The sequence below is a fragment of the Micromys minutus genome (genome assembly GCF_963924665.1).
Source record: "Micromys minutus genome assembly, chromosome: 28".
Taxonomy (NCBI): domain Eukaryota; kingdom Metazoa; phylum Chordata; class Mammalia; order Rodentia; family Muridae; genus Micromys; species Micromys minutus.
In genome coordinates, this window is record NC_137963.1 from 5,828,239 (window position 1) to 5,852,125 (window position 23,887).

Sequence of the window (23,887 nt, forward strand, 5' to 3'; positions counted from 1 at the left end):
GTTGGTTTAGGGAAATACTACATTTCCCCCCCTAAATTTGTGCCACCGTTTTTCTGACTTAATGATGTAAGAAAATGGGGGCAAAGTGTTTGTGGCCGAGTCATGACTGAGACCAAACAGAGACGGCACGTTTGTATGAAGGAGCCGTGAACATCATGTCAACTCATTTAAATAAAACTCCCTTTTTTTAGTAAGAGTCTAACACAGGAAAGTCATTTTGAACCTGTCTGAAAGCACTAAACACTATACAGAAAGACACAGTTATGAAGTCACCAAGTGGGCCTGTTCACCATGACCATGGAGCCATCACAAAGTTGAATGCCCGAGTTTCTCTAATGCTCAGATCTGTTCTTCTGTATAGAGAAAAACCAGGGATAACTCCGACTACCTCCAGCACACTTACCAACCAGAACCAGGGGGAATGGTGGAGATGCCACAATATTCACATACCACTCTATTAGTAACGGGTGGGCTGGAAGTGAAGGGGGAAAAGCCACCGAGTAAAGAGTGCTTATAATTCTTAGAAAAGAATCACCATGCTTGGCTATTGAAACAAGTTTAGAAAGATGGCATTAGCGAGTCAAGAAGGACTGAGGAGAGGAAGGGAACAGGGAGTGTATGAATGTCTGACCGCCCTACCTGCAGGAAGAGGGCGGGGTACTAGAGATAGCTGTCGTTCAGAAGGAGTGCCTCTGTCCTTGGAGAAAGGATGCTCATTATTCAACAGCTTTATGCTTTGGCCAGATTTATTGACTTCCCCTTTATCTCTGTTCCATTATTTATAAATATGGCAACACTACTCCCAGCAGTAAGATCCTCATAGTGGTGGAATGTCATGGCATGAAATGATTCAAAAGTGTAAGATTGTTAAATTATCAACATATTAGTGTGTGTGTGTGTGTGTGTGTGTGTGTGTGTGTGTGTGTGCAAGTGCATATATAAAACTGTAGGTATTTCAAGAAGAGATGATCTATTGCTGCAATGACATCTTACAATCAGTTGTTAACATATATCCAACATATCCAGATACTTAATAGACTACGTTTCAAATATTTTTAATATTTTTTTACTATTGTGATTTTACTAGATATTTCCTAGTAATAGTGAACCTTTTAATGGCCTGAAATAGAGAATATTGGTTTATACCATGCTGTCTCTGCTTATAGAAACTTGGAAAGCTTTTAAGTTTCAAAAGGAATCCATTAAGGACACATGGAACTTCATACTGGAGTTTTAAGTGCCTTAAGACAAAGTCTGAACTTTGTATCCTTACTTTCATGTCCCTGTATAAAGAAAGTTGGTTTCAGAAGATTATCTGACATAAAAGTCATTTTTAAAATTCTGAGCATTTTCTATAAATTCTATCTTCTGGTATAAAAAGATTATAAGAACTTTGTATAGTTGGTTCTTGTTACAAATGTATTAAGTTGAGATGAAACTATAATTTCATTGAATCAATTGTAAAACTTTGCACCATGATACTCTTTGGTTAGATATTTTGATAACAGGAAAGTATATTTTCTTCACAGGATATATGTGTGTGTATATACACACTATATTATGTATTATATATCATTGTTATATACATTCATATATGCACATATATGCAATGACAATATAAGTATGTGCATATATGTATATAATATATGTGCATGTATAATATATATATATAAACTGAACAAATATATAGGGAGATGGTTCCACACCCCTGAACATGTCTCTTAAATGAAACTGTCTTAAGGTTAATAAAGCAAACCTCCGGAAGGTCATGCAAATCCTTAAGATTCTTAATCCAATCCAGAATCTAGATCCAAACCGATAAATAAAAGGCCAGAAACACAATAATAATATCTTAGATATACAGATAGGCCACCAAGCCAGTCACCTGATGGGTAGCACATTTGATCAAGTGCTTGACTTATGAGTGTGAGAACATGTGCTGAGTTCCCATAGCCAACGTGAATGGTTGGAATGTGAGGCAGGCCATTCTGTGCCTAGTAGTGCAAAGGTGCACTTCCAGAGGGGAGGGTGCAGAAACAGGAGGATCTCTCAAGCTTGCTGGCCAGCCGATGAGAGGCCATGTCTCAAAGGAGGCCGATAGGACTTCTGAAGATGACTTTGGAATTGTCCTTGGGACTCTACACACCTACATGTATTCTACACATGCTTATGAAAATGTATGTGTGCATGTACACATGCATAGAAAAATCACATTTGGTGTTGAAAGTATTTCTAAAAGCCAATCTTCATGTTAGTCTTCAACTTGGCATATAACAACAACAACAACAACAACAAAAAAAGCCAAACTACTTAGGTCTTATTACTGCATTGACTGTGTGTCCTTAAAAACCAACAGAATACTGAGGAAAACAGCCTTTTCAAGGTCAAAAGTCTTACAAAAAATTGCATATAAAATATCCTGTGACCCAAAAATACTAGTAGTGCTGGAAAAGTTTGTCTCATACATTTAAAACCACCAATTCTAGACTCCCTTCTTCTTCCTAATGAACCATTCAAATCTTTTCTCTGGGTAGAAACCATATTCGTGCCAAATGTAATAGTTTTTGTGATGATTACAAGCTGAAAGAAGAGTCTAGGATTTTTCCATTTTCTAAAAAAAAAAAAAAAAAAAAAATACCATCATCTCTAGATAAAAAGGTGGATGGAATACAAATTCCGTGGGTTTTTTTTTTCCCTCAAACATTTTTAAGATGAGGGTAAGTAATTAAACCATGTAGAATTTGGGATCATAGACCTTGTTGTTAATGTGCAAACTATTCCAGATAAAACTCATAAAAAACTTGCACATTTAAATGACATAAGGAGCAAAGTGAGGCAAAGAAAGATGTGGAGTCCTCAACATGGATTGTGTAATTTTATAAGAGGTTATCACTGTACCAAACAACAGCATTAAAGGGAATTGTTTCCCCTCTTCCTCCTCTGCCAACACCTGCCCCTCCCTGCACACAAAAAGTATGAAAGTCAAAGTGAAGAAAGCATTTGGAGTGGAGTAGTTCTCCAGCTCTGGTGGAACACCACTATAGGCATAAAGCCATGAGGCCCGTGGTGTAAGATGCTGACTTCCCATTCATGTATCAGGTCTATACCATTACTGTCCCTGCCACGGTGACTAGACTTGTCATTTCCACTCCCTGTGGACTCAATTTTATGTAAGAATACAGTTATCTGAAGATTATCACTCCGCCATTTATTTGATCTGACAGGTTAACATAATCACTGTCAGTGCTCTGGGAGGATGGGCGGTTGAGAATTGGAAAATTAAAAGATGGAAGCAAAGTCTGAAAGAGAATCTATGCCTTCTCATTTTAAGTTTTCTGCTCTCGTTGGGCATCTGTAAGGATGTTCGTCAATAGTATTTCCTTCCAAGTATTATTTATAAATTCAATAAGATAATACATGTAAATGTATAAATTAGTCAGACAATTGCCACATTAAAAAAAAAAAAAAATAAGGCTGACATGGTAGTGTACTCACACAGCAGAGGCAGGTAGACCTTTGGACTGTGAGGCCAGCCTAGATTTTGTAAGTTCCAGATCAGCCAAAACAATCAAACAACAGCAAGAAAAATATGACTAAATGTTTACAGTTACTGATGTTTTATAATCATTTGATCTTACTACAATAGAATGGTATCTACTGTCAATAGTGTGGAACTTCAGAAAAGTAAGCTAGAGTTCTGAGCCATGTGTGATTAGAAGCTGTGTTTGAAAATAGACATTCACCTTAGTTGGCAAACACATAACCCTTTACAGATATAACAATGACTGTGTTCTGCTTTAAACTTCACCCTGTGTGGTGGGTCATGACTATAAGATGAGCAAATCCCAACACCAACACTATTGACACATTAAGATCACATGGCCATTGTTAAAACTTTTCTATACAGGTCAGGCATTCAACAAACCCTTTGTCCTCTAAGTGAGAAAAGTCCACCTCTCTCATGTTGACTGTCAAAAGTCTCCTCCAGCATTGCCAAATGTCCTCTGCCAGGTAAAAATCAGCTGTAGCTGAGAGACCACTATGATATTTAGGGTAATGAATAAATTGCAAAACCTTTCATTTTCTACAAAATTTCTTCGACAGGCGTCCTCCTTCTAAATATTTGGAGACGTCATTCTGAGGTCTGCTTTAATAATTGCCTTTCAGAGCAGAGTCAGAAAGGGACTCGACTCACCAACAGCACTCTCTACCACACACATAAAAAGGTTTTTGGCACAGGAAAAAAAAAATCAACCCTTAAGGACAAAGATGTCCCACCATGAGTGAATTCAAAGAAACAGGCCACCGAATCTTTACTGCCAAGAATGAGTTCCAGAAATATCTCTGCACCATGGCAGAATTGCTGCAATAAATCTTCGCCACCCCACCCCCCAAGGTGGCTTCTGTTCAGGGCCATGTTCTTTGTAGGTGATAAAACGCTAGTCTGTTTTGCCAGGACACCATTCCCACTGCTTCGTGGCCATGCTTTTTATGACAGCCTATGACAGTCAGCATCTTGGTAGTTCAAAGCAATAAGTCCCAGGAGTGTGCTGTGTGGGGCATGGCTTGGAACCTTTCCCCTTTGTGCTATTAAGAAGAAGCCAATGATAACAGACATGAAGAATGGAAAGAAGGGCAATCATATTGTCAAACCGCATCCTAACCTCCGAGGCTGCTTAGATCTCTCACCTCTGATGAGGGAAGAATATATTTCTGCACAGGCCACTGTTTCCAAGTGACAGAATTTGACTGTTTTTCCTGAAACATTTGAACACTGTCCCTTCATATACTCCAAAATGTCCCTGCAAGAGGTTGGGGTCATCTCTTTTTTGTCTCTCTTCCTGTCCTGCTTCCTTGGCACCTTTCCCCCATCTTCTAATTTTGTCCACCAGGAAGGAGTCTGTTCTCTGTGCAGGGCACAGCAGTATTCGTGGAGTCCATGATGTTCAGCATCAAAGCATAGAGAGGAGCCAGATGGGGTTGATGAGCTAGACTAACAATTGAGCCTCTGCATCCTGAAGATGAAGGCTAAACAACTTGTTCAGAGTCCTTTTAATTTCTTTTTATTTAATTTGCTTTTTTTTTTTTTTTTTTTTTTTTTTTTTTTTGGTTTAGGCTGATTTTGAGTATTGAATTATATTTGCAAAATTAGAACCATATTTTTGTTTCTGGTACAGCTATGTGCCTTAGGACTTGGCAGTCTTTCTGAAAGAAAAGGCATTCTTATCTGCTCAACAGTGGTGCCTGCAGATTCACCAACCAAAAGCTGGAGGCTGACAACCTCAGCATGGGCCTCCCGGCTCTGCAGGCTGCTTCAGTGTGAGGCACTGGCTTTCTGCTCCTCCCTTCAGAGGACACTGTTCCTCATAGTCGTCTGGGACGTCTGAAGTCTGGGTGGCCCTGCCTTTCATTTTTGGAATGAAGACGGGAAGGCAGGGACTAGTGGCTGAGGGTCTATGGCATAGGGACTCCCATTAAGATCCTTTGTTCAGACAAGTTAGACTCTGGCCAGATTCAAGCTGCAAAGAAACAGAAGACAGCTCTGTAGGCGAGGCTGTTTGCAATCAAATCGATTTTCCCCTTAAGTACTAAACTGTTGACCTTTATCTGCTGAGCTCCCAGGGCCCTTATCAATTGATCACTCTGATCAATCTAAGGTAACATGGCTTTCCTTCATGGTCTGATGAGAGGAATAGTGTTCTCAGGCTACTCTAAAGTACAAGTTTCGTTTGCTGGCATGTGACACCAAAACTTCCATTTACTTAGTCTCCTAACAACAATCTGACCATCTTTCTGGATATGTCACCTTGCGGGCAGGGAAACCAATGCACAATTTCGTCTTCTCTCAGCCCACTTGGAAAAGGTTTCCTGGGTATCCTCTTGTAATTCAGAATTCACTGGGCTAATGGGCCTCTACTGAAAACAACAACAGCAAAAGCTTAGGAGTGTGATTATTCATTGTGAATCTAACATATCAATCCCCTACACGCTCTTAATGCTTTATGGTTTGGGGGCAGGGGACTATTTGTTTGGTTGCTGTAACTTACAGAAATGAAAAACAAAATGAAGCTCAGCCGACCTAACAGCTTACCCGTAGACTGACAGACAAGTCTTTAAAACTCCTAGGCCACTGTGTCTCCCAGTGCATTAAGGTCTTTTACATTTTTTTCCCCTAGATTAATTTGATTAAAGAGTCCCTTGACTTCTTCCTAGGTCCATTAAGAAAATAGCCAGAAAGCATACAGGTAATGAGAACTGTTGTGCTGTGTTCCAATAAGATGGTTGAAGTGTATAATTTGGATGCATTTAAGCCCATTAAGCATCACAGGTCTTCAAGTCCATGACTAATGGAAAGAAGGACTGGTGGGTGGCCACAGCCTGGATGCATCAGGCACCTGGGTGGTCAGGGAACCTGATTGTCCTGCTGGCTAAGGAAGGTAGAAGGGAGCCAGGAGGAGATGGAAAGGATGTGACAGACAAACGCATCCTGCTTTGAATCATCCCTAGGGCCAGGATTGCGGAAACTGCTCCAGGCCATTCAAAATGACTGTGGATATTATCTTGGCAGCCCTGCTTTGATGTGTAGTGACTGCCCTGTGTATCTGCCACTCCCACTGGAGTGCTAAGGTACATGTACCATGTCCTGGGCATGAGATTCCAGTGTCCATATGCCTGGGAGGCTCATTAGCCACAATTACCTCATCCTAGGATCCAGCCAAGTGCAACAGATGCTCCTCCTCTATTGAATGGAGTTGGGAGGGAAGGGAGAAGGAAATTTGTCAATAGTGTTTTCCATTGGAACCCAAATAAGCACCATGTGTGTGTGGTATATTATCCAATAGGATGCCACGTGCCAAATTCTCATATCGTGTTACACAAAATAGGTAATAGCTCGCCCCTGTATTTTTAACATTATGCAAATGAGGCCCCCACACTTTATAGTAGATATGTTACAGTTATAGGCACTTAGGCATTGTGGTCTGGATTTCTGTGTATTTCTTGTTCTTGCAAATTCTTTGACTCTGAATTGTCACCTTTCTGAGTCCCTTTTATTTCCTTTACATACTTGCGCTACAGAATCTAGCTGTGTGAAAACCCAAAGGCATTCACTGAAATAAACAAATGTTTAACAAGTATTTTTTAAAGGCGTTTTGCCTTAATAAGTAGCATTAACAAGGTAGCGGTATGCTGACCAGGTTCAGTCTCAGCATGGAATTCTGGTTGCTGAAATTAACGAAATGACTTCAGTCAGTAGAGATGCCTTTAGAAGTCGAGAACCCTGAGTGTGTGAGTCGGCTCTGTGCTGAAGGATAACCAACTGAAGATGAATGAAGCAAATAAAATGCTTCCTTGGGGACACAGGAGACACCTGGGTGATGGGTGTACCTCTCAGCTACCGAGACAGCTGTGATGACATGAATGGTTTCCTCACGCCACCCCAACCCTTTCCTCCTCAGCCTGGAACTAGCCTTCCAGGGCCGGAGCAGAGGCTCTCCAGACTCCCACTCTCCTAGAACACCAAAGCAAGTTCCTTTGTCACCTTAGGAAATATGTGAAACTGCAGAAGGATAGATCTTTTCATATCCTGTAGAGATCTTGACTGACAGGGCACCTGGTTTATCTTTTCCGCACTCCCCTGAGCTCTGTTTGGAGGAGATGTGAGAATGGAGCCTTGAGCTCTAGAGCATCTCATTTTGTTTGTTACTTGTGTTTGCCACGACGTGCATCCCAGCCAAGGTGGCTTCCATGCAAGGCGAGCACGCTCCCCTGTCCGGACGACTCAGTGAAATTCCCATCACTCACTGTAATTCTGTGGTTCTCTAATCACAAAGAACAGGTGTGAGGAGCCGAACTCCGTTATGTTTCCAAGGGAAAAACGTCTTTTAAGATTTAGCCCATCTCTTATCTAAATACCAGTTGCTGTGTTTCCAAATTACATAATCTTCTTATAATGAAGCTCAGGCTGAATAGTCATGAGTATAGGGGATGGATACATGCCACATGTAGCCTTGATTGGTCACAGTTGTTGCATCTAAATTTCACCAAGAGCCAGGAGTGCTTCATTTTGGTATGTCTAGAATAGACCTATATATCTTCACATTTAGATGTTGCAGTAAATATTAAATGGATGGCTTAACCTTTTATCATCCCCCACGGTTTCACTTGATGGACGCTGCTCTAGTGTGGAACTGAGCACCACTTGGCGCTCCAGGCAGCCTCTAAGAACTCAGGCGCTGTTCACCACCCCTGTTGTTTCTGTCCTGGGTGGATACAACCACTCTGTCATGTTTCTTTCCTCTACTGCCTGGCACAAACATAATTTCAAAACCCGGTAGCTTATCAAGCAGGTTTATATATTAAATTCTCAATCCACAAACCCTCTACACAATAAGATTACATCCAATTGATAAAGACACAAACTGTCCTTCTATATAGACAAAAATACCAAAAGAATCCCTTAAAAATAGTCATATTTACCTGTCACCAATTAAGTCCACCTGGACCTAGATCGGCTTTCTCCAGCTCCATCTTGATTCCTTCTGGAATCCCTTTCTCTCCTCCTCTTCCAGTTTCCTAGCCCTTTTACCTGCCTCCCTCTCCACCGTCTAATCATACATCACCTTAACACCAACCCACATATAGGATGGCTCACATGATCAGGAACCCTAATGAAAAGCAAAATCCTCCAAGAGAAGCTCATGTACATTCAGGTGTTTTTAAATGCAAAGTGATTAAAAAGCCCCTGGATCAGAAAGCTGTAATTTTCAGTGCCCTACTAAAAGTAGCATTGTCCCACAATTTCCCCGATTTGGTTTTTGGGATGTAATTGCATACATAGACAAATAAGGTATTACTAGATTCTACACCTACCTGGCACAGACTTGTTAGGTTTCTCACCGGAGCTTCTCTGTTGCCTTGGAGAACAGAGAATGAATAAACATCAGTCTAGTCATTTGCCAGTGGCATATTCACCGCAAGGGCAGTGGACAAAATATATTAGTTTAATTTATTTTCTATGTTGATGATCAGGATGGTTGTGAACTTTCATTTCATGGAAGCCTTGAAAAAGAAATGTTTGTTTTGCTGACAACCTGCTCATGAATTCCTGGGTTGTCAGTTCTTCCATTCATCTTAAAAACTCACCTAACTCTGGTTCTAATCAATCGAGCAGGGAGTCTTGCTCAGCCTAGAGCCACAATCACCCGTTTTGTCTGAAAACTCATACCTAATAATGTTATAAAGCCCAAACATTTTTATAACCTGTGTTTAACATTTCATCCCTCTTTTGTGTGCCTGAAAATGATTGACCTGGTTTCAGACTATTTTCACTTATGTGCTACAGCCCGAAATACACTTGTTATCTTGGTTCAATTAAACTCAAACTTATTGGTTTGTAAAGTACAATAGTAAAGCTCCCAGCTTAGCACAACCTTTCCAGAATTCAGTAAGAAGCTCCAAAGATGCACTCCAGCAATAAGCCATGAATGTGGCTACATGCATTTGTACATTTCTCTTTCCTGAAGGCTTAGAATAAACACATATAAAAAAAAGCTGAGGTGATAATTGTACATGGAAATCATTTTCAGAATAAATCCCCATGGCATATAAGTGTAGGGATGTCTGCCAGTTCCCAGGATATCGTGATGCATTCTCTAAGGTTTCTGCCTGCCTCTGCACAGACAGATGCATCCGGTAGCACTATGGAATTAATATTACCTACTCAATAGTTCCGGGTAAAACCTCACCACTTTTCAGTTTGACGGTGATACAAGAATTTCCCGTCCTGTCTGAACCACTAGAACATCCAACTCTATCTTCATTCCTGTCTCTTTGCTGGTGGAGACTCTCCATTCAGGGAGAGATGTTTTCCTAAACTACCCTAGGATGGACATTTTCAAATGTATTTCAATTTCAAAATTGAGAGACTACGAGTCCCTAAGCATATATTTCCCCAGCTTCAATTACCAACATTTCCTGCAGAGCTTGCTAAATGACAACTCATTTTCTATTTCTTAAAGAAGCTCACTGCATAATCGCCATTCGCCATTTGGGATTTTAATGTCCTGAGCAGCCTTATCTTGGGCGACTGTCCTCTTTCCATGTTTCGGGTAAATTAGACCATGCATTGCCAACTTGCCGACTCTGGGTAGGATGCTTCTAAGTTAGATCTTCTATACCTCTGTAATCCGATACTTAAAGTACTGTTGTAAGTTGAAGCCAAAAGATACAAGTTTTAAAATAATACCACTGTATTGAAACCACCTCCATCTTTGGAGAGCTTATACCTAAAACTGTCCTTGGCAACACTTAGCTTGCAAGTGCTTTTCTTTTTTTTTTTTTTAATTCAGCACTTTTATTTTTAAGTTAACTGTTACATTTGTGTGGTCATTTATGGCAGCTCCCTCCATTCCCTGTTAGAATTACCTAACATCCTAGATTTTGCACTACCCTGCTAGAATGTCTGCGTTTCGTCTTTGAAAAAGGAGCTGTATCAGGAATGGCTTGCTACTTGATTTGGAAGAAGGAAAGACAAAAGGTGTTACATTTTCAAATCCAAACTTTGACCATTTCCCAAGCACTCATTAGCATATATAATTTGATCAGTAATGTTTATACCTTTTTTTGGCTTTTGTAAGAAGTGGAAAGTGAAACCCATCAAGAAATACAAAGGAAAAAAAAAACACCACAAAACATCAAAAAACCAAGAGTATAAGAAAACAACTTACTCTGGCATTTATAATGCTTCATCAATATATGTACATATTCTGAGTTCTTAATAAATGTGATTGGATGCATGGAATTTCTATAGTTGAATAGATATATGTAAAATAAGTAATTTCATTGCAGTAAGATTTCTGGATACTATAAAATGATGGCTTATGTTATAAACACCCAAAAATGCCATTCTGATTGGTAGTGAATCATGAAGCAATATTTCATTAATTTCATTAATATAATTCTTATAGTAAATAAGACCATAGGAATTAGACAGTGCAATTGGGAAAAAAAAATCAGTTGGCAATTGCTAATTAAGTCTGTATGTCAGTATGATTGGTGTTTATTAAAACTGTGTATGAAGTTTCAAGCTTTATGGTTGGGCATGAAATTATGTGGCATGCCCTCCAAAGGAAAGAGACTAGAAAAGTAGAGGTAATCCTAAGAATTCTTGCTTCCTGAACCAGGAGTCTGTCAGGTAGAGCTAACCCAGATTAAAGCAAATCACCCTTTAAAATGTATACAATTAACAGCAACTTCAAATATATAATTACATAATACATATATTAGATTTATCATCTTTCAAATTTACAACTCTAAGCTTATTGGGAGGATAAGTTACAATCAAACATAAGCTTAATACATTGGAAGCAACTTAAGTTTAGAATTCCTCTACAACTTGATCAACATTTTTGTACTTTTCCCAGTTTTGTCCCCTTCACCTAATTCAACCATACTTTTTTGGAGGGATGATAGGGCACATATTAATCTATAGCAAAGCACTTGACTCTAAAAGTACTTTTAAAGGGAAAAAATCACTTTGCTTCATATATGCTACTTATCTAGTCAGTAAATAGTTCAACTGTGCAATTAAAGTATCTGAATCCTATGGGATAAGGACTTTGATAGAAGAAGAGAGGATACTCTAGGCTTCATGCCTTGAGTTGTAGGACAGTATACCAGGGGGCCTGGAGGAAGGGGAATGATTGGGTTAGCTACTAAACTCTATCCATGAGATTCACTGAAGTACGGAGATAGAGTCTTGGGCACATGGAAATGAATGAAGGGCTAACCAAGCAGTAAACACTACGTGAGCACAATCTGAACCCAACCCAAGCCGATCTTTGCTTTTATTCCAGTCTTGATCAGTTCACCTTTTTGGTTTTTCTTTTTTTTTTTTTTTTTTTTTTTCCATTGTTTTCACAGCTATAAGAAATTCTAGTTTTACAAAAATTGATGTTTCTTTTTCTTTTCTTCCAATTTTATTTGGAATTTTATATCATTTGAGTGTGCATATGATAAATATTAGTATAGCAGGGTCATAATCCAACACAATTGTAGGAGCCAAGCTATGCTAGAATTTTAATGCATCAGTGTTTTCTTTTAAATGTAAATAATAGCCAAATAAAATCATTTCAGTTTCTATTTAGAACAGAGAAGGAGCTATAGGCTATTACCCAAATATTCTGGGTACCAATTCACTTGTGGGTTTATATTCATTATGTTAAGCTTTGCAAATAAGGAGTCTAGGGTTTGTATTCAAATTAGCATCGTGTCTGGTATCAATGCCAGTACATGTTGGCATATGGAATCCCTTTACACACACACAAATACACACACACACATACACACACACTCCCCCCCCCCTTTTATATGGGTAATAAGCAATAAGTATTCTGTGATTCCCAGTATCTGAAATAGATCTGCAAAGAGAAGCTATTTATGTCCTCAGAGATAAGTAGCATATATTGTCTTTGGTATTGAGGAAAGGTACATTCTTCTTAATGGATTCCCTATTAAGGAGGACTCACTCCTGTTTAGTCAGTATGTCTCCTCCGTACCCATTGGTTTGTGGAGGGAGAAATGTAGAGAAAGAAGGAGAGGAGAATACAGTGAGCCATTGTTCTCCAGTGCCGTGTGTTTGCTGTTTATAGGTTAAGATTATTCCAGCCCCATAGTTTACCAGATTAAGAAGGGCTCCAGTCCACTAATAAAGGCAGCGCCAAGTCCCCCAGATCTGCATAGAGTCCACTGGCAAGGCTAGAGAAGGCACTGGATCGAGTAAAATGAACATTGTCAAGCTGCTCACACATCATTTGAGCTCCTTAAATGAGATTCACTTTGAAGAGTCTCCTACAAGGAAAATGCTCACTTTTGAAAATATTGTATTCTTTCCAATAAAGCTATGGAAAACAGCCCATCTCCCGCAGTGATAAAGGGCAAGGGAACGAACTGGTGAATGCTCAGAAACTCTACACTCCAGGGAAGGACTCTTGGAGAAAATGATCTTGTCACATGTGGGGAAATGCCACCGTTGTGTCAATTATGGATGACATTTCAGATGCTACATAGTGTATCATTTATGTCAGAGATGTCATTGAGTTAATCTATCAATAGAATAAATGCCCTGCCGATTACTCAAATATAGTAATTTATAAGTTCTTCTAATAAAAGGACAATTTTTCTGATGCTGTCACTCATCATTGATATATTTCAGTGCTTGCGAATATTTCCATGTAATTATGTTTAATGCTCTAAACTATAAGTGCTATAATTTCCTGTGACCTGCTACAGCTAGATGCATTACTTGATCAGAGCTCTCAATGGAGCATTTTGTGCACACATATTTAGTTAATTGGTATTTTTTTTCCTGCCTGTGTTTATGAGAAATATACTCTATAAGAGAAGGAAATCAGCCTACATGCAGCTGACACTAGTGAAGAGCAATTAGGTTCTATCAGAACAAACAGCTGTCAATAATGACTTCAGAATAAAATTACCAGCAAAGAAAAAAAATCCAGACATCTGCAAGATATGTAGAAATATTTTTATATCCTATTAGCCGAGTTCTGGACAGGGCTATTACTGAGTTTCACCAGCTGTACCTGCTATTTTATTTCAAAATACTCTCAGACTGAACACTGAAACTCATTGCATAAACTCAATAGCATTACAAAAAAATGTTGGCTTCCTTTGAACAGTGTGTGTTTTGATTTCACGTAATCAGCATGAAGACTTTCTATTTCGAACTATTTTGCTATTGCTCCCAGCCATAATATGAGACTTAAAAATAGTTCTGTTATCTTTGTTTTGTGTTTTTCCAATCTGAGTTCTATTGCTTGGCTATTTTTCTTTCTGTGTTTGGAAAAAAATATGTTTGGATCTCATTACACGGTTTCTGATTCGCTTGCCTCTGAGGTTGCTTCTGCCAAAGGAAACTTGCAAGGTGGGCTTCCGGCATTGGCGTTTGGTTACAAGATAATTCTGTGTACTTGCAGGCAGCTGCAGATAGTAACGTAGCTGATGTTTAGACAAAAGCAATTTGTTTTTATAAAGCCAGTTTTTACAGTCTCTTATCCACTGATATCCTAAGGAAAAATCTATATGAATGAAATATCAAGTTCTTTGGTTCCATTTTATCTATCTATCTATCTATCTATCTATCTATCTATTTATTTATTTATTGCAGGCTCCTCCATTTTATTGATCAAATTTGGCCCTCATGATAGCTTCAAATTATCATTTGTATTCTCATTTTGCAAATGGGGAGATTGGGGATCAGATATTAATGAACATATATATCAATAAGCCATGCTTTGCATTTATTCCTTTTTCTTAATTGAACATTATTTTATAAAACAAAGATAAATGTACAGATTTTAAAAGCATTTTTGCATAAAAGTATATGGATACATTTATATCAGTTCTTGATTTTTTTAAAGGTATGATAGTATGCCTTAATCTTATTAGTTACAATGAGCATAAAGTACATGTAAAACGAGATGTAACCTAGAAATAATCAAAGTTTTCTTGGTGTGTAAAGATTAAGCAAAATGATTTTTCTTTCTTTTTATTTTTTTGGCCTTTGTTTTTCTTGAACTACATATAGTCTGTGAGTTGTTTCTGAGGTGTTCAGAGCTTTCTGGGGTTAGTATCCGATTATCAGTGACTGCATATTATGTCTGTTCTTTTGTGACTGGGTTACTTTACTCAGGATAATATTCTCTAGATGCATCCATTTTCTTAAGAATTTCATAAAGTCATTGTTTCTGATAGCTGAGTAGTACTCCATTGTGTAAATGTACCACAATTTTTGTATCCATTCATCTATTGAATGACATCTGTGTTCTTTCCAGCTTCTGGCCGTTATAAATAGGGCTGCTATGAACATTGTGGTGCAAGTGTCTTAGTTGTATATTGGAGCCTCTCTGGGATATATGCCCAGAAATGGAATAAGTGGGTCTTCAGATAGTACTATATCCAATTTTTTGAGGAACCGCCAGACTGATTTCCAGAGTGGTTGTACCAGTTTACAACCCCACCAGCAGTGGAGAAGTGTTCCTCTTTCTCCACATCCTTGCCAGCATCTGCTGTCATCTGAATTTTAGATCTTAGCCATTCTGACTGGATTCTGACTGGAATCTCAGGGTTGTTTTGATTTGCATTTTCCTGATGGCTAAGGATATATAGCACTTCCTTAGATGCTTCTCTGCCATTTGATATTCCTCACTTGAGAACTTTTTGTATAGCTCTGTACCCCATTTTTAATAGGGTTGTTTGATTCTCTGGTGTCTCACTTGATTTTATGGAATAGGTTGGAGAGTATTGGTATTAGGTCATCAATAAATGTCTGATAGGATTCTGCATTGAACCCATCTGGACCTGGGCCTTTTTTGGTTGGAAGGCTTTTGATGACTGCTTCTGTTTCTTTAGGTGTTATGGGATTATTTAGATGCTTTACCTGGTCCTGGTTTAACTTTAGTATCTGGTATCTGTCTAGGAATTCATCCATTTTTTTCCAGATTTTCCAGCTTTGTTGAGTATAGGCTTTTGTAGTAGGATCTGATGATTTCTTGAATTTCCTCAGTTTCAGCTATCATGTCTCCACTTTCCTTTCTGATTTTGTTAATGTGGATATTCTCTCTTTACCCTCTAGTTAGTCTGGCTAAGGGTTTATCAATCTTGTTAATTTTCTCAAAGAACCAGCTCTTGGTTTTGTTAATTCTTTAAATGGTTCTTTTTGTTTCTATTTGGTCTATATCTCCTCTAAGTTTGATTATTTCTTGCCATCTACTCCTCTTGGGTGTATCTGCTCCCTTTTGTTCTAGAGCTGTCAAGTGTGCTATCAAGTTGCTAGTGTATGCTCCCTCCAATTTCTTTTTAGAAGCACTCAGAGCTATGAGTTTTCCTTTCAGTACTGCTTTCATCGCATCCTATAGGTTTGTGTATGTTGTGTTTTCATTTTTATTGAATTCTAGAAAATCATTAATTTCTTTCTTTATTTCTTCTTTGACCCTGCTATCATTTAGTAGAGCATTGTTTAGTTTCCATATGTATATGGGCTTTTTGTTGTCTTTGTTGTTATTAAAGACCAGCCTTAGACCATGGTGATCTGAAAGGATGCATGGGAGTATTTCAGGCTTCTTATATCTATTGAGGCTCATTTTGTGACCAATTGTGGTCAACTTTCGAGAAGGTGCCATGAGGTGCTGAGAAAAAGGTGTATTCTTTTGTTTTAGGATGATATGTTCTGTAGATTTCTATTAATTCCAGTTGGTTCATAACCTCTGCTAGTTTTACAGTATCTTGTTTAGTTTTTGTTTCCATGACCTGTCCATTGGTGAGAGTGGGGTGTTGTGGTCTCCCACAATTATTGTGTAGGGCGCAATGCATTTTTTGAGCTTTCGTAGGGTTTCTTTTATGAATATGGGTGCTTTTGTATTTGGAGCATATATGTTAAGGATTGAGAGTTCTCCTGACAAATTTCCCCTGTAATGAGTAAAGCATGTCCTTCCTTATCTTTTTTGATAACTTTTGGTTGAAAATCTACTTTATTCGATATTATAATGGCCACTCCCACTTGCTTCTTGGTACTATTTGCTTGGAAGGTTTTATCCCAACCTTTTACTCTGAGATAGTGTCTGTCTTTGTCTCTGAAATGAGTTTCCTGTGTGCAGCAAAATGCTGGATTCTGTTTATGTATCCAGTCTGATACCCAATGTCTCTTTATTGGGGAATTGAGTCCATTTATGTTAACAGATATTAAGGAATAGTGGTTGCTGTTTCCTGATATTTTTGCTTTTGGAGGTAGAATTATGCCTGTGTGTCTTTCTTGTTTTGGTTTTCTAGCTTAGGTATTTTCTTGTTTTTACTAGGATGTAGTTTCCATCCTTGTATTGGGTTTTCCACCTATAATTCGTTGTAGTTCTGGGTTTTTGGTCAGATATTGTGTAAATTTAGTTTTGTCCTGGAATATCTTGGTCTCTCCATCTATGGTGTCAAGGAATATTTATGTCATCTTGATCTACTCTCTTGCTCTCGTGTAATTGTCCGTTTCATTTCTTGAGATGACAGCCATACCCAAGCCATGCGAATACATGGCTTGGGCCAAACCCAGAGCATTTCTTTCTCTGTTCTATCTCTAGGCTTAAGCCTGGAAGCTTCAAGCCTCCATCCATTCTAATCCTCCAAGCTGACTGACTCAATCTGGCTTCTCCAGGCTTCTCACTGAATTTCTCTGCACACTCTCATAAGAACTTTGGCAAAATATTCTTATCTTCTGACTCCTTCTCATTCTCTGACCAATTGTGTCGTCACCTGTGTCTAGCTTGTTCTTGCAACCTGTCTCTGTAAAATTGTCCTGGTCAAACTGCCATAAATACAGTACCCATTACAGTTCACACTACCCTGTTTATTTTTATTTTGTCTCCCTTGATGCTCATAAGCAGCCCCTCTTCCTCTGCTATTTTCTTGTGAGTAGGGTGTATCCTATCTCTCATTCAGTCAGATCTTTCTCTGATGCATCTCTTTGTTTGCTCCTCAATTAGATGTCCCTTCCAAACATGTCTGCTTCCTTTTACAAACTAACCTTACCTTTATTGTTAGGGATTAAAGGCATATACTAAGGCTATGTTTGTATTGCAGCCAAATCATACTGTAATCCAGAGCATGTCTGTGCCAGATCATATATATATATTGAAATAAATATATATATATTGAAATAAACCCGCAGTTCATAAATGCCATTCTTAATACCTGAAATCTCGCATCCAATCAAATTACAAGCTGATAGATGGATAAAGCACTTGCAGTAATTTTTCAGCTACATTCTACTGTGTTCTCATCCAACTCACTGAGCTCTGAGCTTTCCAGACTCTGCTGTCCTTTGCCAGACCAGTGATGTGTCAGCTGAGGGTCAGCAGCAAAACACCACTAAATTAGCAAAGCCAACTCTTCGGTGCATCTCCAGAATGGTTTCAGTGCAGAATGGTCCCCTTATACCTCCTAACGTTTCTCTCTTTGCACATTACTACTGTATCACATCACGGGACATTAAGCCTATTTCAACTCATGGGGCTAACTCAATCATGTTTTCAGAAATTGAAAACAAATCTTATAACTGCACGAGCGAGGATATTAAAGTAATAACAATTTCCTGGTAGGCGTGCTTGTTTAATGGATTGCACCATCCTTCCATGTGTAAACAGTGCCATGGCTTTCACTAACGGAAACCGTTTAGATTTAAGAACTAAAGTTTAACAATTATTGGATTTGCTAGAGAAGTCACAAGAAATCTACAGTTCATGTTCCGAGTCTCTTTAATGGCATCATTGTCCAGAAAGAAGACAACTTAGGAAAACTGAGTTTACTTCAGCAGTAGCGGGGGTAGCATAACATCAGGCTGGATTTGAAAGTCCTGCCTTTCTCTTCTTTGCTGAAATGTTCTATACTATAATAAGCGTGCTGAATTGTGCTGGCCTCAGCCTGAAGCGCAGGGTGATACGCTCCTCTTTTGGAAAATATTTAGAAAAATCTGTCTCAGTGCTTGGCAACTCCTCTGACATGAAACAGATAAAAAAAATAAGGGTAGTTTATCAGCCCTGCTGTCCTGATCATGTTTCAGGCTGAAGGCTGTTGAAATGATGAGAAACAAACAACACTAAATAGGGCTACGTCATCATTGCTGCTGCAGGGATCTCAGGTTCAACATCAGTTCAGCATCAAGGAAAGATGCATTTGCTTTCAAAACTCAGTTCTTCACTTTGAGAAGTACACTGCACTAAGGTACTGACATCTTTAAAAAGAAAAAAAAGCAAATCAGGGAAGGCAGTAACATGCTGCCATGGGAACAGAAATCTATACAGAAGTCATCTGGACCACTTGTAAGAAGCTCAGAATTTTCAGCTTTTCTGCTTCTTACAGACATAGAGTGGTGTCTGAGGATTATTATTTCTAAGCAGCTGGAGTAAAACACAGTTCTGAGATGTTTCCTTCACGTGGAATTCTTTAACAGCTTGCTTCGTCTCTGAAATCTGTATAAATGAAGTCTCACATGTTGGGGTGTGGGGGGATTACTTGTTGTGATCTAGGAAAAGGTCTGATAATCTTTACTCCTGCATCTTTTGGTTTGCAACTTAATTTGATCTTCTTCAACTTCTCTGGCCTGGAAACTTCCAAGTGAAGTTGTTGAATCCAAACAGACAAGGACACCATTGTCCCTGCCTCCATACTGATCTGATCATCTAACCAAACTTTTACAGCATTTGAGGTGATTATCAAGGAAGGTAGATATGAGCAGGTGACAGTGATAAGAACACGGAAAGAGCAACATAACCTAAGAGCCAGAGGTGGGCAGACTACAGACTTGTTTGGCTTTTTGATGGGAGACAGCCATGAATATGGTCATAAATGTATTGTTTAAAAGAAAGACTGGGTGTGATGGTACACACTTTTAACCCCAGAACTCAAGAGGCAGAGGCAGAGGCAGAGGCAGAGCCAGCCAGATCTCTCTGGGTTCAAGGCCAGTATAGGGGGTGGTACCGGTGCTTTGATCAGGAATCTATGTGTGCATGTTGAAGGTCCTATTCCCCAATTTGCTCTTGATTGATCAGTAAAGATGCTAGCAGCCAGTGGCTGGGCAGAGTTGAACAGAACTATGAGATTCCCAAAGGCAGGCTAGAAGACAGAGGAGGAGAAGAAACTTGCCATGCTCTAGAGGGAGAGAGAGCCATCAGTCGTGTGAGATTTCTGGGTAGAATGACCATTGACCACTTCCATGACTGGACCTGGGGTGAAGGAGACTAGAAACATGACTATGCTGAGGACAGATTTAGGGTGCTAACAAGAAGGTAACCAAGAAACTAAGTTGAGGGCAAACTTAGAGCATTGAGCAAGGAGTAAATGGAAGGCACGCTACCCGCGGGAGGCTCAGAAGACCCAGCCAATGAGCCATAAGGCAGGTTAAGAGTGAACTAATATGTATATCTTTCAACCATGGATCCAAGGGAACCAGGGCAGTGGCTAGTAGCACAGTGCCCCTGGAGCTTAAAGCAGAGTTTTAGAAACTTCATACTATAGGCCAGCCCCGTCTACAAAGTGAGTTTCAGGACAGCCGGTGCCCTATTGCACAGAGAAGGGAGGTGAGTAGAGATGATCCGCAGTTGTTTTTGTCAGAAAGAACAGAATGAAGTGAGAACAGTCCAGGGGTTAACCCAGTTTTAAATGCTAAATCACAAATGACACAATAGTTTTCAGCACTTTCCCAGAATTTCATCACATCTGTCCTTGTCATCTTCAGAGACAGAGTTGAAAGAAATGAGCCTGCAAAAGAACTCCTTCTTTCTTTGTTTGGAGAAACCTTGATGATTTAGCCTTAAGACTTAGTGGCTAATTAGATTCGTTAATGGCTAGAGCTATTATCATTATCAAATATAATAAAAAATGAAAAAATATACAAAAGTTTGAAAAAGGTTTATATGATATCCTCAAGTTCAAGTTGTGACCGGGAATGGAAAAGTGCTTTATATTTCATAGACTTGCTTTAAGATGGACATCTATCTAATTCCTCACTGAAATCCTTTACTCCAGGAAAATGAGACCACATAAATTCTAAGGCAGCCATTTCCAATTTCCAATCTGCATCTTCCCTTTCTTCCCCATAAACAACACCAACAAACAGTGAACAGTTTGCTGTGCGTTGTGAGGTAAAAACACATATTGTTCAACTCAGTCTTCCTTTCATCTCTTCTCACATTTTTTTCATTTTAGACTCAAGTGGATATTTGATTTGTTTTTCATCCTTCTGTTTGTTGAGGGAGTAATATCATTACTATAAAAAACTGTCAACTCTTTGGGTTTGGAATTGTTCTTCTCAGTCTCCTGAGACTGTACAGTACCTTCCTGTAATACTGCAGAACACCATGTCATCCAGACATTTGAATAGTGCCAGATTGAGGGTTACAAAAACCTTCTTGCTATAACTATAGTCAACTTGATGTATAGGCTTAGATCGATTTGTAGTATATTTTCCTCTAAGAAGAGATGTATTCACCATTGTTCCTTAGAAATGGTGCCAAATTAGAATTTTAAAAAATTATAGCATTCTACATTTCCGAAAGGCTTTTTGCAGGATCTATTAATGTCAGGCTACTCTGCGGACTTAAAGCTTAAGAATCTAGTGGCCTATAAAGCACAGAAAACTGTATGCCACTTTAAGTTAGCAATTGTACAGAAACCTTATGGTCTAGAAACAACAGGTTCCTGTGTGGCTAGTAACTAAATTATTCTTAAAATTTCTTACTACCTTGCAGGCCCAAGACACTAGAGAGACTGCTGACTTATATGACAATAGACCTGGTGCTTATCAGACTCATGAGTTGTATGGTTTTGGCAGATGCTTTATACAGACCTTTAAGGTGTATACTGATCCACAAAAAACCTTCTACATGTAGCTTGTAGAAGGAGCAGTATGATCCGAAGTCCCCTTTCTTGCAGGTCCACCACCTCAGTGCTCATCCCTCAAGTCCCATTTCCAATCCACAGCAACACAACCCTTTCTTTTCTGGTAATGGTACTACTAAATTTCCCATAGGCTTTAGAATCTTTAATAATAAAGACAGCGTTGTATCGTCATACGTTTTACATGACCTAGCAAAATACCTCATTGTTTATTGACTAATGAGATAGATTTGCAGTTAGACAAAAAATGAAAATATCAAAACAGGTGGACAGGTGCCAACAGGTAGCTGCTGCTAGAAGTCTGTAATGACTAATCTTGTTTGTCAATTGGACAGGTTAGAACAGGGAGCCTCACATAAAATACTGCATGTATCTGATAGCCTGTGGGCATGTTTGTGCGGCATTATTTTCTGTTCAATAATTGATGTAAGAGAAAGGACCCAACATAGTTTGGGCAGTACTATCCTAAGGGCATAAGCTGTAGAAGAAATCCTGGGACCAAGCAAGTAAGTTGCATTCCTCCATTGGCTTCTACGTTAAGCTTTGAGGTCTTGTTCTGGTTCCCTCAATGAATGACTGTAAACTATAAGTGAAAATAAAGCATTCCTTCTCAAGATAACTGGTCGGGGTGTTTATCAAAGCAACAGAAAGCAAACCAGGACAGAGCCTGTTGTACTTCTTATTGCTGAATGCATATCTACTGTGAGGTAAATGTGCAGAGCCAAAGGAAGGCATTTCGGTTTGATGCATTCTGAACATATAATGTTCTCAGCTTCTAAGATTAGATCAAAAGGAACATAAGGCTTACCTTGACAGTATAGGAACACGGGTATGCTGTTTTCTTAACATCTTCTTCCATACTAGAAGATGCTCATTGTTTTAAGCCCCTGACTTTGTAATCCATTTTTTTGTAAACATGTCTCCTCAGAGGAGCAGACCTTGCCATCCATTACAGCTTCTCTCTTTCATGTACTTTTCTTTCAGTCTGGTTCTTGAAACTGGAAGACTGACCCAGAAGTCCACATGTAATGGAATTTAGAAATTGCCTTCAATTTCTTTGTGTAACAACAATGGGGGCTTTTATTTTCCCATAGAGAATGCTTGGATTTCACTAAGAATTTTCAAGTATATTTAATGCTGAAAAAAAAATAAGAAGGGAGAAATTTCCAATTGATTGTTACTTGTTAAGAATTTCTCTTAATTTGTTAAAAATTTCCCTACATTATTTTTATGATGTAACAACATTTTAATTAGTATATGATATATTAATTTTATATATCACACTAGACAAGTTTGAAAACTTTCTTACAGAATTTTACAATAAGAAACACCCGAGTTATTAATAGATACTGTTTTTCTTGTCTTTTTTTTTATTATAAATTCAACTGAAAATAGACCTAAGAATGCTTTGCTTAAAAAGCCTAACTAGATATGTTTGTTCATGCTGTTGAAACAAGGTCTCTTGTTTCTTCTACCCTCACACTTACTATGCTTGCTTTGAACAATTGATCTCCCTGTCTCCCTTTTTCAAGTTCGAGAATTACAGGCAAGAACTGAAACATGTGCTCTCTAATTAGATGTTCACCAATCATTTTTAAAATCTGAATGTAAACAGCCTAATTAATGTTTATATCTTTTCACAGTTTAAAAATAATACCTACATTGTATGATACGACCAAGGATGGGAGTAGTTACAGATTTCACATTATTTTTTTCTATTTTGAAATGAAATAAACCTTACTGAGTATATTGTTACATACATCCAAGTAACTGGTGCTTGAGGATTTTTTTCACTCCAGAGTGACTGAGAAATCCTTGTGATTGTTATTCAAGTCAAATTCAGAAGTTTGAGATCTGATTAATGAGATTAATGCAGGTTTTCTTGCATGTTTGTTTCTTACTAAGTTTATGTGGGCTTCATCCCTCCCCTCTGTTTCTCTTATAGTGCGGGTGTCGGCAGAACTGGCTGTTTCATTGTAATAGATGCTATGTTAGAAAGAATAAAGCATGAAAAAACTGTAGATATTTATGGCCATGTAACTTTAATGAGAGCCCAGAGGAATTACATGGTGCAAACAGAAGACCAGTACATCTTTATCCATGATGCGCTGTTAGAAGCAGTGACATGTGGAAATACCGAAGTGCCGGCTAGAAACTTGTATGCCTACATTCAGAAGCTGACACAAATAGAAACAGGGGAGAATGTCACTGGAATGGAGCTCGAATTTAAGGTAAGACAATGCCTACGGTGGATTACTCACCATCATGTCTTTTTATCTTTGAAATAGCCTCCATGTTATCTTTCAAATTTTGAAGTTCAGAGTTCACTTGACCTTCTCCTCTAATATCAGATCTACATAAAACACTCTCTCCTTTTGTTCCTTTTCCTCCTTTTCCTTCTCCATCTTTTCCTTCTCCTCCTCCTCCTTCTCCA

At 38.7% G+C, this 23,887-nt stretch overlaps 1 protein-coding gene across 1 annotated transcript in view; it reads left to right on the plus strand.

The window, feature by feature from the left end:
- The window catches only part of PTPRD (protein tyrosine phosphatase receptor type D), a gene marked incomplete at its 5' end in the record, with an annotated part of 289,668 nt that overhangs the window by 250,020 nt on the left and 15,761 nt on the right, over nucleotides 1-23,887 (plus strand). The window contains one exon of the mRNA XM_080940162.1: nucleotides 23,399-23,684. Coding sequence (XP_080796288.1) covers nucleotides 23,399-23,684 — 286 coding nt within the window. The remainder of the gene's footprint in view (nucleotides 1-23,398; nucleotides 23,685-23,887) is intronic.